This window comes from Manis pentadactyla, chromosome 1 (genome assembly GCF_030020395.1).
Source record: "Manis pentadactyla isolate mManPen7 chromosome 1, mManPen7.hap1, whole genome shotgun sequence".
In the NCBI taxonomy this organism is placed as follows: Eukaryota; Metazoa; Chordata; class Mammalia; order Pholidota; family Manidae; genus Manis; species Manis pentadactyla.
Genome location: NC_080019.1, coordinates 8,428,810 through 8,447,073, shown reverse-complemented (window position 1 = coordinate 8,447,073; position 18,264 = coordinate 8,428,810). Strand labels below are relative to the sequence as shown.

Below are 18,264 nucleotides of genomic sequence, written 5' to 3'. Positions count from 1 at the left end.
TTGTCCCAGTTCCGGAGGCTGGAAGCCAAGTAGGATGTCGGTAAGGTTGGTTTCTTGTGAAACCTCTCTCCTGGGCCTGCAGACGGCCACCTCCTCCATGTGTCTTCAGAGTCTTTCCTCTGTGTGTGTCTATGTCCTAATCCCCTGCTCCTATGAGGACAGCGGTCATACTGGATTAGGGCCACCTATGACCTCATCTTCCCTTATTTATCTCCTTCAAGACCCTATCTCCAAGGACAGTCACATTTTGAGGTCCTGGGGATTAAGACCTCAACATGAGTTTTGGAGGGACACAATTCATCCCATGACAGGGGCACTGGGGTAGTTTCCAGCTTGGGGCTCCTAGGAATAGTGCTGCTATGAACGTTTTTGTACTTGTTTTTTGGTGAACATATGTAGGTGTTTCCACTGGGTATATGTCCAGGAGTGCAGTTGCAGGATCACAGGGCATGCATGTGTGCAGATGTAGCACATGCCACCCAGAGCTTTTCCACGTGGTTGTACCAGTTGACAGAGCCCCTCCTCCATTCACTTTTACAGTGGGTGCCGCTCCAGGAAGAAGACTGCAGGAAATGCTCCCAGGACTCTGGAATCCGCCTCCCTGAGAATTTCTGTCTAAATCAGATCTTTGGCAAAGCAGTTTCAGCAAGAAAGATCAGCCACCCCATGCTTCAGGCAGCTCTTGCTCTCAAGAAGAAGGGTAAGGATCCATTCTGGCCGTTGTCTAAGTCAGTGATACCAGAAGCTTTGGAGGGTTGGGTCAGAATACATCTAAATGTGTTTTGAGATCACAAATCTCCTGAGCCTTGAGGAAAAGCCATTCTTAAAACATAAGCCTCCAAGTAAGTTTTATCCACTGACGAAAAACAGCACTATCAGAATAGCTGGAAAAATGAAAGAATTTTATTTAGTAAAGCAATTTGTGCCAGAGACTACCTCGTGAGCAAAATTCTTTCCCTCCAGCGACACGAGTAATGACCTGAATGACCCAGCTCTTTGTCACAGTAATTAAAAAACAAGGCCTTTTAAGCAACTGTGATTTTTCTTACCCTCCTGATACCAGAGTAGCTGAGCTGTGAGCTGGCTGACATGAAGTCAGCTGGCGTCACAGGGTCTAGGACACATAATCACGTTCATTCAGTAGGCATTTGTTTAGGGTCAGAGCCCGGCTCTGCTTCACAGGCGTATTTTAACTCATTCCATCCACTTCCCAGGAGACTTACCTGGTCGTGGCTGAGCCGTTCTGTGCCCACGTTTCTCACTCATGTTCCGTGGAAAGAGTTTCGCCCTTGAGTCATCTGTGGCTTGTTCCTAGCACCTCCTGGTTAGGCAGAGGAAGCCAGGGGAGCATGCTCTCTCTGTTTACATTGCTGTAGTTTGGAGATGGGAGTGCAGCGTCCAACAGCCAAGGCAGGGGCTTTGAAATACAGTCGAGCAGGGTCTGCGGTAACGCAGCTGGGACGCATACTGGAGTGGCAGCCACTGCAAAGGCAGGGTGCTGGGCCTAGCTCGGCTCTGCCTGTGCTGTGCTGCTCTGGGCAGCTCTGATTTGTCTGCCCTTCTGTTTGCTCATCTGCAGAGCTGGTATAGTAAGATCGGCCCTTCCTACCCTCAGGTGGCAAGGAGCAGGTGAGCTGATAGATGTCAGAACTCTCTGATCAAATGATTATCACAACCTCTTGCTCTACAATTCCAAGGAATTAAGGGATGTAGTGTCTCCATCCAGGCTTCTGAAAGCGTGTAATATACACAGCTCACTCTCGTGTTTCTGTCACAGGAGGTGCTTGTGGGTAAATATGATGGTTTTCCATTTTGTCAGTTTAGAAGCTAGGCATTAGGAGCAATGTAAGTGAGCAGAACCCCACTTGGCCCCATATTTGGGGCTCCCTGGGGGGTACCCTGAGCTGCTCAGAGCATAATTCTGTGGCTGGTCCACTTACTGGTGACTTCTCACTCAGGATATACCACCTGCATCCTGACCAACAACTGGCTGGATGACAGCACCCACAGGGCTTGCCTGGCCCAGCTGCTGTGTGAACTGAGGCCGCATTTTGACTTCCTGATCGAGTCATGCAGGATCGGAATGGCTAAGCCAGAGCCTGAGATCTATACGTTCCTGTTAGACACCTTGAAGGCCAGCCCCAATGAGGTATGTAGATACTTCCTTTCAGTAGAGAATGTTCTAGAGATATTGTAGTCAAGAAAAATTGAGGAGAAGTAAGCAAGTGGGAGCATATGGGGCCTGGCAGGGCAGTTCTTAATCTAGTGGCAGGTTCTGCCTCTCCCAGGCCAGGACTTCTGAAGGGCTTTCATGCCTTCCTTCAGTCTAGAAAGTTCTATTGAGTGGGCATCTGGCCCTCTCTGTGGGTCTTACAGCACCTTAGTCAAAACAGGTATTATCAAATAAAAGCTGCTAGGCCAGCGGTCTTGGTTTACCTGTAAAGAAGTGTAGACTCGGGAGACTTTCCCAAGACCCCCAAGGCTAATCAGGATCACGCCACGAAGGGGCGAGTAGGAACGGGCTCCGGTGTGGTGCGGTCTCTTTCTAGGCACTCCTGAATTCTGTCTTCGTGCCGTCCCTGGACTACCTGTTCTGAAACACTGTAGTCTTTGTATTCCCCTTACTCTCTCTCATCTTCAGAAAGGTCCAAGATTAAATTCCTTTCCCTGCTGTTTCTGACCCTTTCTTCTCGGCCCCACCCCACCCACAAGCTGATCAGGTGCAACCCAACCTCCATCACCAGGAACCCTGCCCCGGCTCCAGTCTCCTTCCGAGACCCTTCCTCTCTCCTCTCCTGTCATTTGTATTTAGGGCTGTTTTTCAACTGTCTTCTATTTCATTGATGTGTCTATTTCCTTTCTAGTGCCAAACTTTTTCTTTTTTATCCTCTGTAGCTTCATAATTTTATTATCTGCCCTTATTACAGTTCTTTTACAGTCATCTTTTTTTTTTTTGCCTACTCATGCATGTTGATTTTCCAAGATGAATTTTAATGTCATCCTGAAAAGTTTATATCCTTCCTAAACCTTCTCACAGTTTCAGGATTCCAGCTGAAACCAGTAGGTGTGTGGGGACATGTTTATCTGTGATGCTCAGGTTAATTGTTTTTCATTTTAAGAGTAAACCATTGCATGGAGAGAAGTAACCCTTAATTTCATCATCAGAACACAATCTCTGTCCCCATTTCGTTGTGATTCTCTGGTGGTGTCCCTCCTGCATGAGCTGCGCTTGGGCCCGCGTGACGCTTGTACCCGTGCTGTTTGGATTCAGGTTGTTTTCTTGGATGACATCGGGGCTAATCTGCAGCCGGCGCGTGACTTGGGAATGGTCACCATCCTCGCCCGTGACCCCGACAGGGCTCTGAGAGAGCTGGAGAGAGTGACCGGAATGCAGGTAACTGCGTCTGCACCGTCAGGTTTCCTGTTCGGCATCTTTGGGAGACAAACCCCATGGGAGGAGAAGCGGTGATGGGGCGTCCACCGCCCCAGTGCAGCTCCCAGGCACTGACTGCGGGGGGCAGTCCATTACCCCGCGTGCCGTATCAGCATGATGTCCTGGGAGATCTTCTTTCTCTGCAGTCCTGAACAGAGAAACAATGCTCTGAGAGCAAGAATCTGTTCTGGTCACAGTGGAGGGAACAGGGTGGGGAGACAAGAGTGGGGCTTTTAAAGTCACCTGATGTTGCTTTTTGGAGTGAATACTGAGAATGCCCCTGCCAGGTCTGCCCCAGTGGGCATAGCAGCGCATCCCTACCTGCCTGCCTGGCCGTACTGCTGGCACTCAGGTGGAGTTGGCAGGTGCACCTCTGGCAGTTGGAGACAGCTCCCAGGCAGACCCTGGCCCTCACACGGGAGGCTGGGACTTCTTACTGACACCCCAGAGCTGCGTGGGGATTAGCCTGCCTGCCGGAGCTGAGGCACTTTTTGTTCATCTGAGCTTCCCTAAGGTCCTTGTTCCTCCTGAGTCTGGGAGTTATGCCAACCTTGGCAGTGACGCAGTGCTTTCCTGGTGTCGGCGTAGCAGGGAGGAAGGGGTGGGGGTCCAGGTGCTTGACTGAGCCCCTGGACAACCGTTCTCTCGGAGGGAGCTGTATTGGTTTCCTAGGGCTGCCGCAGAGGAGCCCAGGCGAGTGGCTGGGGCAACAGTGTTGCTGAGAGGCTGGAAGTCCAGGATGAAGGCGTGGGCAGGGCTGGTTTCTCCCGAGGCCTCACTCCTTGGCTTGTCGATGGCCACCTTCCCACTGTGGCCTCACCTGGCCCTCCCTCTGCATGTGTCCTAATCTCCTTCTAAGGACACTGATCAGATTGGATTGTGACTCTAATGGATCCACTCTAATGACCACATTTAACCTTAATCACACTTTGAAGACTCTACTTCCAAATGCAGTCACATTCCAAGGTCCTGGGGCTCATGGCTTTAAGATGAATTTGATGGGGCTCACACACGCGTTTACTGAGCACCCTGCCCATTGTCATTTCTGTCTCAAGGAAGCCAATGCCAGGAGGTTACAGAAACCCCTTAACAACCCTTTGTTCGTGAATTTCCTCTCCACCTACATGTCATGCAAAGATGGCTTATCTGACCCCGTGGGGCTCCAGAGGACAGAACTGGGGCCTGCAACCAGAAGGCTATTAACAGCTGATTTGTGTCCCCAGATTCCTGTGTTGAAGCCTTAACCCCTAGGACCTCAGAGTGTGACTGGTTTTGGAGATGGGGCCCTTACAGAAGTGACAAAGGGAAAATGAGATCACGTGGTGGGCTCTAGTGTGATATGAGTGGCATCCCTCCAAGAGCAGGAGATCAGGACACAGACACACACAGGGAGGGCCGCACGACACACGGGGAAGACGGCCTTCTGCATGCCGAGGAGGGAGGCCTCACCCTGGCCTTGGGCTTCCAGCTTCTATGAGAAAACAGCCACCCAGTCTGTGGAACTGTTCTGGCAGCTCTGCAGACTAATACAGAGGCGCAGAGAGCCTGACTGCGGCTGACTTGAACACGATGATGGGATGGCTGCTCTGTGAACTTTGTGCTCCTGCCGTGTCCATCCTGAGCCCGGGTGCCCTGGGAGCTCCTTCCTGCTGCCAGCGCTCCGGGGTTTTGTGACCTCACCCAGAACTTCCTGTGGCGGGGAGCTGCAGCCGCCTGGCTCACTGTGCCTCTCCTACCTGCAGCTTCTCACATCTGCGGCCCCTCTGCCGGCCCCGTGCGATCCAGGGGACATGAGCCATGGGTACGTGCCCACAAAGGTAAGTGAACGTCCCCTCCGCCCACCGAGCACTCTAACCAGGCCTCCTGAGATGGTCTGCAGGGACGTTTAACTCTCACAGTCTTTGGGCCTCCACTGTTCTTGGGGAAATAGTATCTCCCACACGTCTCTCTCCTCAGAAATGAGTAGAAGACAGGGACCATGCGTCAGGGTGTGCAAAGCGGTTCCCAGGGTGCTCCGCGCACTTTGAGCCCCCAGTTTAAAATGTGGAAGCATGTCAGACAGCACCAGAAACTCCCAACAGAAGGAGGCAAAGTTGTTTTGCTTTTGTTCTTTTCCCAACATTAAACTCTTTTCAGACTTCCTATGTTACAGTGAAATCTGCCTGTTTTTATTGCACGCTTGGCCGTTGTGTCTCGATACCTTCCTCCAGCACTGGGGTCTTGGGCTCAGAAAGCCGGGTTGTGTGAGATCTGGCCATATGCTGAGAGGTGCCCAGGTCCTCCCGGCTGGGCGCTGCGCTCCCTCCCCACTCACCTCTCCCTACAGCCTGGGCTGCACCTGCATTTTGTGGAGCAGGGCTCTGGCCCCGCCGTGTGCCTCTGCCATGGATTTCCTGAGAGCTGGTTCTCTTGGAGGTACCAGGTAAGGGAAACTGCGAGGGAGGCCCACCATCATCAGGGTGACAGGAGGCCAAAGCCCGGATGGTGTGGCCCAGCCTGGACTGTCATGAAGAGGCTGAAAGCTCACAGTGGAGCATTGTCTCCATAGTGTGACTGTGACACCCCAGAAATGTCAGACCTCAGAGCTATGCTAGTCCAGATGCCACCTTTGCCGATTAGAAGAGGGCAGACTTCTTCAAGACGCTTCAAGCCCCCTGCAGGAAATCTTTGCAATAAAAATGGAAGTCTGCAAGGTCCTTGCTGGGAAGGGTGTTCTCTTAGGCATAGCATTAAGTACAGTGCACAAACCCTCCAACCGTCCATGGCAGCCCTATCCAGGTGGGTTCATTCCCACCCCATGGTGAGGATGCCAGGGGCACAATGTGGTGCTTGGAATTGAGCCATTTATAAGAACAGGGGATAGAAGGAAGCAAAGAGACAGTTACCAAGACTGACGAGAGCACACCGGAGTTGCCTGCGCGTTTGTTTCCTAGATCCCTGCTCTGGCCCACGCAGGCTTCCGGGTGCTGGCTGTGGACATGAAAGGCTACGGAGAGTCGTCTGCCCCTCCGGGTGGGTGAGCCGACTCTCAGCTGTGCTGTGTGGGTCCTACCTTTGACTGGCTGAGCTTTCCAGCGGCACTGTCTCCCACAACCCGGTCCTAGCAGGCAGCTTTTCAAGGGGGGCCTGACTTAGCCCCTCCCTTTCCTGCAGCCTCCTCTGTCTGTGCACTTCGCACCCCAGCTGTCTCTGCTCCCTATGCTTGAGCAATCACAGGAACCCTGCCGCCTGTGCTCTGGAGCTGGCCAGTGGGTTGTAGGGTGTAGGACCTGCCATCCATCCACAGAACTTTTTTCATCTTGCAGAACTGAAACTCTGTCTGCACTAAACACTAACTCCCCACCCCCTGTCTCCACCCTCCGACACCCCTCTTCTGCTCTTTGTTGCTGTGATTGACTGCTCTCATTCCTCAAATAAATGGTACCTTTGATATAAGCAGTATTTATCCTTGTGACTCTCTTATCTCCCTTAGCGTAATGTCCTCAAGGTTCATCCACGTTATGGCATGTGACAGAAGTCCCTTCCTTCTTAAAGCTGAGTAACAAACATCCCCTTGTATGGCCAGACCACACTGTTTATCCATTCATCCGTCATAAGCACTGGGGTTGCCTCCACCTTTTGGCTAATGTGAATAATGCTGCTGTGCACATAGTGTGCAAATACCTGCTTGAGTCCTTCCTTCCAGTTCTTGGGATTATGTACCCAAAAGTGGAATTGCTTTATCAAATGATGATTCATAGGCTAGATTCCTTACCCAGCTTCTATGCGTCCCAGCAGGAATCTATTCGAGGATGGGTTTTGGGGGCCTGTGATATCCTGAGACCATGTCAGGGTTTATGAGCACTTTCCTCAGGGGAGTCCATTGTTTTGTCAGTTTCAAAAGGTCCTCAGCCCCAGATTGTTAAGAACCTGAGCTGGCAGGAGCGTGAAGCAGCCAGGCGTGCACAGAACCCCTGGGCCCTCCGAGTACTAGTGGTGGTGGCTGAGTGAGCCTCACCAGCTACTCACCACCCTTTTCTTAACTTCCTCCCTCATGTTCATTTCAAGCCTGTCGTGCTGAGTTTGAAGGCAGCTGTTATGGCCACTCAGATGGCCACCAACCTGGTCTGGCGGACGTGTCCTGTGATTGTTCCCCAGTTGTCCTGGTGTCTGCTCAGCAGCCACTTGCTGCCTGAAATATAGGAAAGCCTTCAGACAAAAGGAAAGACGTCAGGCCAAACATCCAGGAAAGGAATCCAAGGGTTTCTTTTTTTGAATTTCATTATGAAAATGTTTATTTTCATTCATCTATGCTATAATTTCCCCTGAATCCTTTAGGCATAACTCACTAATATAATTTGTCTTTCAAATGAAACACTATTAAAAGTAAGAGACACTTTTAATGATAACACACATAAGTTGAAACTGCCCTGGACACACTGAGACTTACAATTATATGCCAATTATAACTTTTTTTTTTTAGAAAAGCAGTTTACATGTTAACAGTTGTTGAATATTATACATAACATGGATTCTAAAGCCAAGTGTAATGATTTCAAATGCATACACATATATTTCAGATCATTTGTTTATAAATTTTGAATCATTTGGCAATAGATTTTAAGTAACATTATTTTCCTTTAATTTTTAAGCCTTTGTCCCACTACTTTCTAGCTTCCCTTACTGAGAAATCCCATGCCATTCTGATCCACTGGACCATTTCTATGTGGCCATTTATTTTTCCTTATCTTTTAGGACTTTATCTGTTGTGGTCTAAAGTTTTATATTGTACTATGATATGGGTTTTCTTTTCATCTACTTTGCTGGGTTCATTTATCTTTCAGTTCTTAGAAATTTTCTTGAGTTACTTCTTTGATAATTTTTTCTTTTGCTTTCTTGGGTTTTTCTTTCCTTTTTTTTGCTTTCTGGAATTGCTATTGTTGTTAAAATGTCCATACTACCTAAAACAATCTACATATTCATGCAGAACCCCAGTGGCACTTTTTATAAAAATGGAAAAAAAAATTCTGTAATTCACATTGATCCCCAAAAGACCTCAAGTAGTCAAATCAATCTTGAAAAGGAGCAGAGCTGGAGGGCTTCCACTTCCTGATTTCAAAATATATTACACAACTATAGTAATCAAAACAGTATGGTACCAGCACAAAGACATACACATAGACCAATGGAACAGAATAGAGAAGACAGAAATAAATCCACAGATAAGGTCAAATGATCTTTGACAAGGATGCCAAGAACATATAATGGGGGGAAGATGGTCTCTTCAACAAATACTGTTAGGAAAACGATATCCACGTGCCAAAGAATGAAACTGGGCCCTTATCTTAGACCACACACAAAAATCAACTCAAAATAGTTTAAATACTTAAATGTAAGATCTGCAACTATAAGGAAAACTTCATGTCTTTGGTCTTGGCAGTGATTTCTTGGCTATGACACGAAAAGCCAAGCAACAAAAACAGAAATAAACAAGTGGGCTACATCAATCTAAAAATTTACTAAGCTAGTCCTTTTTTGGCAAAGGGGTCCTTTTCATTTATTGGTAATTTTTAATCATGCGAATTAAATGTATTTCTTGTATTTTTAATTGCAGAAATAGAAGAATATTCCATGGAAATATTATGCAAGGTAAGAAGGGTCTTTGGGTAACATCCGTAACATCTTTTTCATTCTGATGTTTTCACTGATATGAGACGAAAGTGTGGGTATTCACTTAAATCCTAAGAAAGTAGCATTTCACAGCATCTGGGTATAAATTCTTACTGTAAGTTAAGGTGTTATTTCAAAGTGATAGCCGACATTTACTGTTTGTGAAGTCTTGTTCTCAGCATTTGATGGAAGAACAAACTGAGTCCTGGGGAGGCGAGGTAATTGCCCAAGGCTAATAGATGTGAGCCGTGCAGCAGCTCCCATGCCCGTCCCCTTGCCCTTCCGCTGTGCCATCTTTCTATTTGGAGAAGCTTAGAAATCACTTTATTTGGTAAAAATGTTAGCCAGACCTCAGGAGCTAGTGTGTGGATTGGTGGGTATAATGGCATTTCTGTTTTGGGACGGGCACCAGAGGGGAGCAGGAGCCTCATCTAAGAGCTTGTAGGGGGAGTCTGCAGAGATTGTAGGAGGGTTTGTAACCCAGATCTCCATCAGCCCTAGAGCATAAGCAAAGGCTGGGGAAGAAACAGCCCCAGGTTGGCCAGAAAGCGGGCAATGTGCTGATTGTGCTAAACTTACAAAAAACCTCCACCAAGAGGTCGCCGCCCTGCTTGGAGCTGCCCCCTTCCAGGCCCTGCCAGCCCTGGCATCTCATACGGGGAGCACGGGTGAGAACTTAGTGTCTCGCTGGCCTCCGTCTCCGAGTCTTTGCCACTTCCCCTCTGCCACTTCCCCAATCTTGCTCATATCTCCCCCGGAATCCTGCCAAGAGCTTGCCAGTGACCCTGTGAGAGCAGGGCCCTGCTGGCCGGGGGCCTCTGGCCTGAGTGTGCGTCTCAGTTTGTGACATGTGCAGTAGCGCTGAACTAACCTGCAGCCTGTCTGTGGTCAGTTGGAAAGTGAGAGGAATGGCCTGCATGCCTCACCAGGGATGCTTCCTCTACTGCGTACGGGCCCTCAGGGGCCCGTGAACTCCTGAAAGTGCACACGGGACTTGGGGCAGACGCGCCCATGGGTATTTTCCTGGCAGAGGCCCCATGCTTCCCAGCAGAAACTTGCAGAGAGTTCTGAGGAGACAGGAACCCCTGTAGTTGGGGGAAAAGCACAGGAAAATCTAAAGCATCTTCTGTCCTCTATGCTCCTTGTTCTTCTTAAGTTAAAGCTCCCTACAAGCAGGGGCTCTGTCTGGTTAGTTCCTTGCTGTGTCCACAGAGCTTAGGCAGCATCTGGCCTTGAGCAGGCTCTCAGTGTGTTTGAACCGGGAGCCTGGACGTTCAATGTGAGAGCGCAGCAGGTTGCGTGTTGTGATGGACATACTCGGGAGGGAAGGAGTAGAGAGGCAGCCGCTTCCTGGCTGGGGGAGCAGGCAGTGACGTGCCCTGGGAACAGTCCAGTCTTCTTGCCTGGCTTGCACAGCAGAGCACACTTAGCAGACATTCCAGCAGATGGTTATGTGCGTGGGCGCCTGACTATGTCTGTGGACCTGGGCCCTTCTTTCTGGAAGTGACTTTTCCCGGACCAGGGATCTTGCAGGGCACTGTGGCTACTTTTTGTTAGAAATGAAATTGTGGGTGGCTCTGGGTGCAGTGCAGGGTTCAGGCTGCCCTGGAATTACTGACCTTGCTCCCACGTTGGCCTGTAAGCAGCACAACATTGCTGAAAGCAGCCTGCCGCAGTCACTGTGGCTGCACATGCCCCCAGGGAGAGCCCCAGGCCCGAGGACTCGCTCTCACCACACACGGTTGTTGGTTCTCAGGTCCTCACTGAGAGCCTCGTGTGTGCTTCCCACTCGGTTAGACATGTTTTGGGGTTTCTGGGAAGCCCTAAGCTAGAATCCGTGTTGGTGTGTGTATGAGTCAGCTCGGGCTGCCGTAACAAAACATCACAGGCCAGGTGGCTTATACAGCAGGGAGTTATTCTCTCACCATCTGGAAGAGAGAGGGTGTCAGCCTGGTGCCACCTGAGGCTTGCGGATGGCTTCGTGTCCCTGTGTCTTCGTGTGTTCTTTGCTCTGTACGTGCCTGTATACAGATCTGTTCTTACAAGGACTCCCCTCAGATTGGATGAGGGGCCCACCCGTATGACTTCATTTCAATATAATCAGCTCTTTAATTACCCTTTCTTCAGTAACAGTCACATTCCAAAATGCCAGGTGTTAGGGCTTCAACATACGAATTCTGGAGAGACAGTTCAGCCGGAAGCTAAGGCAGACCCAGTCATCTAACCTTGAAGCACCTGAGGTGGGAGGTTGCAATTTCTGATTCCGTGTGTTTTCTTTCTTAGGAGATGGTGACCTTCCTGGATAAGCTGGTGAGTCATTCTTTGGAGGAGATCTCTTTGGAGAATGGTTTGGGCCTGCGCTGTTAACCCTGGGCCCTTGGACGGTGTCAGCTGCTAGAGACTCCGGGCGAGGGAGTGGCCAGGGCAGGGAAAGGCACACTTTGACTCTGTAGCGACCTTCTGTCTAGAAGATTGCCAACTGGCTGAGAATACCTTTTATTTTGATCGTTGACAGAGTGTGTGGTTGCTGACCAGCTGAGTTAGGGGTCTGTCCCTGGCCCAGGCATTACCGGGACACCGAGGAAGGGGGCCGGGCCAGCTGCCGGCGACGTGCTCATGTGCTGCCGGGAGGGGTGGCTGAAGCCATTAGCGTAGACAGTTCCCCGATGACAGGCTGGTGGCTCAACAGTGAGATACTTTCATGGAAGAGGTAGACGAGGCAGGAGAGTCGGTGACGTCAGAAAGAGTGTGGAGAGCATAGTGTCGCAGCAGCCAAGGGCAGAAATTCAATGGAAAAGTCGGAACTGTAGGAAGAATGAGAACAAGGGGGAAAAAAGGCTACAATTAGTGATTAATAGCCCTTAAGAGGGAGGTTTCAGTGACTCAGGGTAGCAGGAAAGAAGCCGGGCTGTAGGGACTTAAGAAGGTCATTAGGGAGGCAACTGGTAGAGACACTGTGAGAAGCTAGGCAGCAAGGGACCGAGTACGGCAGGGCGCTGAGTGAAGGCGCTGCTTTCCAAGGTGGGCTGAGGCTTGGGAGGGTCCGAAAGGCCCCAGTGTGGCTGCACGGGGCCAGCAGGGTCGGGCAGAGGAGAGAGCCCACTGTTAAGCCGGGGAGACCTGGGCTGTGATGCCATCGCTTGCCATCTGTGCAGACTGGGGCTGGCCACCTAACCACTGTGAGCCTGGCTTTTGAGGTCTCAGTGGGGAGTTAAGGGAGGGAAGACCCCGAAAGAGCAGAGAGTAGAATCATAATCCCTCAGGGAAAGAAGGACACAGCACCCAGGTGGTAAGTCAGGCTGACTTCACAACAAAAGGGGAGAAGCAGTGAAACACATTTTGATTTGAGGGAAGGTAGACGGGGAAAGGGAATTCACGGCCAGTGGCCAGTCTTCTAGGAAAGTGCAAGAGGCCCGCCGTGTGTTTAGAGGGCGTATGGGGCCGGTGTGCTGGGAAGGGACGCGTGCAGAGGGTGGGCGGTCGGAATCCCTCTGCGCAGTCAGTGGACGAGGTGAAAGAAATGGTGCCGGCTGAGGCCTGGGCCCTGGGGAGCCCGGGACCTCGGGCTCTCGGAAACATCCCAGAAGCCTGCCCACATTCGGCTCCCTTCTTTGTCCCTTGCTAGGGCATCCCTCAAGCTGTGTTCATTGGCCACGACTGGGGAGGCATGCTGGTGTGGAACATGGCCCTCTTCTACCCTGAGAGAGTGAGGTAATCAGCCATGGGTGTGAAAATTTGGGTAAGCCTGGATGTGACTCCCCTTATGACTTTCCAGTCCTGTACCCCAGTAAACTTGAAAACAAATAGGTTGTTGGGAAGCTGACACCTTAGCTTATTAGTGCCCATTGAGATATAACAAGGGGGGCTTATCGAGCTAATATCCGAGGAAGCGAGGCCTGTCCCCATTACTGGTAATGGGACAATTCATTCTGGGCCTGAGTAGCCAGTGGGAGTGCAGGAGGGGTGGTCGACCTGGAGGGCTTACAAGGCAACAGGGGTGTTGGATCCATGGAACTGAGTGCCAGGAGACACTTCAGCCCTGGACTGGGAGTCAGAAAATGTGGTTTTAGGTTTTGCCCTGAACTGGCTGTGTGACACATAGGCCTGGGTTTCCTCAACCAAAAAGTGGTAATGGCATCAGCTCCTACCCAACTATACACCCCGCAAAATGCTGTGGAGTTGTCGGGTTTGAATGACATTTCACGGTCACCATCACATCCCTCATAGTCATTCTTAGACTGGCATTTCAGGGCACCAGCAGGAGCTTTCAGAGGATGGGTTTTGAGCACAGGGTCAGGTGGTCTTTGTGGCCGCTCCCCATTTGAGCTGGCAACTGCGATTAGAGCCTGTCTGACTTTCCATATCAGCCTGGGATCTCAGCAAACCAAATAAACATCATCCAAGCAGCCTTCTCTTTCTCTAACTACTCAAAGTTACTTTTTATTCGGCTGAGTTTATAAGAACAAAAACACGGGGGATCTTTGTTCAGCTCAACTGCAGCACGAGCGGTAGGATGGTATCCAAGACTAAAAAGAATCAAACATTTCCTAAAATGTTTAAAAATTTTTCTCACTCTTGTTCTCCTGATCTCTTTAGCTTTTCTCTCTGTCAAGGTTGAAATAATTAGTGCTTAACAATTGGATTCACAATAAGTTACTCTACAGACTGTATTAGATGCTTCTTGACAGTAACAAAAGGAAATAGAGTGACAAGTATGTGGTTCCTCCCTTGAAGGAGATAAACACCTTTTTTTATTAAACTTAGTCTCTCTCTGCTATGACAATTTAAAAATATTTAACATGAGCCGAGTGAAGTTGTGCTCAGAATGACATCAGACCTAAGACATATGAGCATGCTCTGGTTTCCTGTTCGTCTCCTCATCGTTCTGTTTGCACCATGTCTGTTAGTTTGGTATTAGTTGCCCCTTTTACATCTGCTCTCATCAAGAGCAGCCCTGTTACTGCATTGGGACGGTGGGAGGAAGCCGAGACCCTCTTCCAGGGCTGTTTATGATGGGACACTGCATATCTGGATCTGGGAAAATCTGTTTCTTAAGAATATGTTGACAATGTTGATCTGTGCCTTTCTAGCCAAATAATGAATGAAAGGGGGGGAAAAAGCCCATCTTTAATGTGAATATTTCTTTGAGTCCTTAGTTTTGGTGTTCTACTGAGATAAGCTGTAGGGACCTATTTGATGTCAGCACCTACTCACCTGTTTGGTCAAGAAGACCCTTTTATATCCTTTCTTTGCCAGTCACTTGGAGATTCTCCTCCAAAATGAGGCTGTGGTTTAGCTTCCTCTAATCTTAATGCAGTTGGTAACAGCATTTGTATGCTATTTCATTTAGTGATGGTAATTGTTTTATGTATGGAGCAAGGCTATATGTCAAGGTGATTAAGAAGAAAACTATTCTGATTAGAATATTTAGTAAAAGCTAGAATCTTATGACTTGTGATTTAAGCAATGTTTAAAATAAGTTTAGTATGGTAACATGAGAAACCTATAGCCATCAGTATAGCTTTTCTTTTTATTTATTTATTTAATCTTTTTATTAAGGTATCACGATATACAATCTTATGAAGGTTTCACATGAGCAACATGATGGTTATACATTCACCCATGTAATCAAGGCCCCCCCTGTACTCCATTGCAGTCTCTGTCCATCAGCGTAATAAGATGCTAGTATAGCTTTTCTTAAAATTTCTCTTATTGAGGTATACTGATACACAATCTTATATTGGTTTCAAATATACAACACAGTGGTTCAACAGCTACCATATTATTAAATCCTCACCTCCGCTAGTGTGGTTGCTATCTGTCAACATAGGACGATGTTACAGAATCACTGGCTGTATTCTCCAGGCTGTACTACCGTCCCCATGACCAACTTACATTATGATTGGGAACTTTTGTGCCCCCTTTTTCTTCCCCACCCTCTCTAGCCACCTACCCCAGCCCCTCCCCCATGGCAACCACCAGTCGCTTCTCGGTGTCTGTGAGTCTACTGCTATTTTGTTCTCAGGTTCCACAAATAAGTGAAATCATATGGTATTTGTCTTTCTCCACCTGGCTTATTTAACTTAACATGATACCCTATAGGTCCATCCATGTTGTAACAAATGGCAGGATTTCTTTTCTTTTTTATGGCTGAATAATATTCCAATGTGAACATGTACCACATCTTCATTATCCATTCATCTATTTATGGACGTTTTGGTTGCTTCCATATCTTGGCTATTGTAAATAATGCAGCAATAAACAGGCACATACATCTTTTCGAATCAGGGATTTTGTTTTCCTCAGATAAATTCCTAGAAGTGGAATTAACTGGATCACATGATATTCCTATTTTTAGTTTTTTGGTGTAACATTTTATACTCTAACCTGTACTGTCTAAGCATGGGAATGTGGCCACTTCAAACTGGGATTACTGTAAGTGGAAAATACCTTCCAGATTTCAAAGACTTAGTTCCAAAAAGAGAATGTAAAATATTCATAATTTTTATATTGCTTACACATTGAAATTATTAATATTTTAGGTATATTATGTTTAATATCAAAATATTTAGATTAATGCTAAATTTTATATTAACAGTCATACCAATTAACATTAAATATTAAATCATATTTTAGATTAACCTCACATGTTTCTTTTTACTTGTTTTAATTTGGCTGCTAGAAAATTTTAAATTATACACACGACTTATGTATCATGTCTCCATTAGTTGGCTAAACATCACCACCCCTTTCCCTGGTTATTTTATTTGCCCTAATTATCCCATTCCTCCTATTGTATATCTCCCCAAATACTCTCCTCTGTTTCTCTTCTGGAAAAAAGTTTCCATAGAGCAGGAGTGAGGTACAGAATGCCTTCCTGACAAGCCAACCAACTGTGGGCCTGGTTCACTTCTGTCTGCTCAGCCTTCATGCGGCCTCTCACATCCAGCGCCTCTCTTTCTTCTGTTGCTGCCTTCCTGTTCGCTTGGGGTGATGAATGCAGGCCTTTGCCGGCCCGTCTCCCTGCTTCTGGGTTCCCTCTGCAGCCGTGTGATAGATGGCTGCTCCACAGATCGCTTGGCGACTGCAACTCCAACCCACTCTTGAGTCTCCTCAGAAGCCCTCTTGGTGTTCTGGGTTCTCTGCAGCATCAAGCCCAGACTCATGTCCCTTCATGTCCAGGCTCCCGTTGCTTCTCTGGCTTTGCTGCCCAAGAGGCCCCATTAAATGCTTGGCCTCTGGCCACACGGACTCCTTTCTTCGTCAGACTCAGCCTCAAGCTCTGCCCCCTTCTGGAATTTGCTCCTGCTACCTCATGATGTCTCTGACCCTTACAGATACTGCTTCCCCTTCCTACCCTCCTCCACCATCAAAATCCAAGTTCAAATGCCGTCTTGTCCATAAGGTCTTCCATGATGCCCACACCCAGAAATTCTCCATCTTCTTGAACTCCTGGTATACTGTGCTCTTCTCATGGCTCATAGCACGTTCTGTCTTGTAATGTAGTCACTGCAATGTATTTGTCTAGCCTCCCTTATTAAGTTACAATAAGCTCCCTGAATATTGACTTTCTTTTTTCCCCTCACCTGGTGAATAGCATGAAATTATGCTCAAAACAGAGGAGACACAATGAGTGAAGGAAGGATGGAAAAATTAAAAAACTAGGTAAAGACTGTAGTGTCTATATGGTTTAACCAAGGTTTCTATACTGCATGAAATCTGTGTGTGTGTGTGTGTGTGTGTGTGTGTGTGTGTGTGTGTGTGTGTGTGTGTGTGTGTGTCTAAGGTAAGTAGGTGAGAAACACTGCAGTTCAGTGGGAAAAGACCACTGGGCTGGGAGTCAGGAAATCCGCGGGCTGATCCCATTCTCCGACACACTGCTGGTGTGAGATCTTGTGCTTGTTTCTTCCTGCTCTGAGCTCTAGTTTTGGCATGTAAGGCCCTTTCTAGTTCTTGGAGACTGTCTTACAGGGTCCTTGTCTTACTGCCCCTTCTTTCCACAGGGCAGTGGCCAGTCTGAATACGCCCTTCATGCCTGCAAATCCCGAAGTGTCCCCGCTGGAGATGATCAAGGCCAACCCTGTTTTTGATTACCAGCTCTACTTCCAAAAACCTGTAAGTCCAGGGCCCTGGGGGCCGCGACGCCAGCAAACTTTCACTCTTCTTTCCCCTTTCTCTCTCTTCCCCGTTGGCTGGGTTTATCTCTGTCCCCTTTGGTATTCTGTGCCATTGGTCAGGAATGGTTTTACAAATGGGCTCAGATGAACCTGACCCCAGAGCCCTGCTGTCCTTTCCAGGTGATGCCCCATCTGTGTGTGTGTGTGTTTGGGGGGGCAGGGGGCAGGAGTGAGGTGACAGCAAACTGGGTTCTGTTTCTCTGAAATCGTGGAGTGGGGTGCTGAGCCCCGGTCGGATCTGTCCCCTGGTAGTCCTCTGGGAGAGGGGCTGCTGAAACCCAATCTTGTTGGTGACACCTTCTGGCCTCCCCGGGGCCTGGGACCTGTGCTGGCTGAGGAGTGAGGTTTGGATCACAGGGAGCCCCAGAGCATGTGGCCCCGCCCCGCCCTCAGTGTGCTTTCAGAGCTTTGGGGGTTCTTAGGCGTCACCGCATGTGCCATAAAGCCCAAGATGCCTTTCAAACATGTGCCCTGGAGCTTGGCTGATATGAGCAATGGGGTGTCACCTTTCACGGGGGTTCACTGAGCCGTGAGTCCGTGAGCATCCTCTGGCCTGGGTGCCGCTGCAGCTGCCCTCTGTGGGGGCATCTACTGCTTACCTCTGTGTGAACCCTGGACCCCGGTGTCCAGCCACACCTGGATAAGTCCAAGGAGGCTCAAAGTTCCCTAACACTCCAAAGAGAGAAAATGATCAGATTCATGAATGAGGGGCGAAGAACTCCTTCCGCATGTCCTGCCCGGCCCTGGCCCCTCTGCTGGTCGTAGGGGATGCTGCTCCCGACAAGCGTCCCCACCAGCCCAGTTTCTCTTCGGCGAGTAACTCTTCTCTAAAAACAATTTTAATTGGTAAGATGATGCCTTGGAGAAGGAACTTTTGGATTCAGACAATAACTGGGCTCAATCAATAGTGACAATTGGGCACCAGAAGCCAGCAGCAACATTGTGAAAAGACGCACGTCGTCTCGGAGGCGCCCGGTGTGTGGGAGGCGGCTGGCAGCCTTTGGC

The 18,264-nt window shown here is 48.8% G+C and overlaps 1 protein-coding gene across 1 annotated transcript in view; it reads left to right on the top strand.

Moving 5' to 3' along the window:
• The window catches only part of EPHX2 (epoxide hydrolase 2), a 51,813-nt gene that overhangs the window by 14,667 nt on the left and 18,882 nt on the right, over positions 1 to 18,264 (top strand). The window contains exons 3-12 of the mRNA XM_036888938.2: positions 541 to 700; positions 1,959 to 2,149; positions 3,272 to 3,394; positions 5,176 to 5,250; positions 5,760 to 5,855; positions 6,367 to 6,445; positions 9,027 to 9,061; positions 11,366 to 11,392; positions 12,708 to 12,793; positions 17,086 to 17,197. Coding sequence (XP_036744833.2) covers positions 541 to 700; positions 1,959 to 2,149; positions 3,272 to 3,394; positions 5,176 to 5,250; positions 5,760 to 5,855; positions 6,367 to 6,445; positions 9,027 to 9,061; positions 11,366 to 11,392; positions 12,708 to 12,793; positions 17,086 to 17,197 — 984 coding nt within the window. The remainder of the gene's footprint in view (positions 1 to 540; positions 701 to 1,958; positions 2,150 to 3,271; positions 3,395 to 5,175; positions 5,251 to 5,759; positions 5,856 to 6,366; positions 6,446 to 9,026; positions 9,062 to 11,365; positions 11,393 to 12,707; positions 12,794 to 17,085; positions 17,198 to 18,264) is intronic.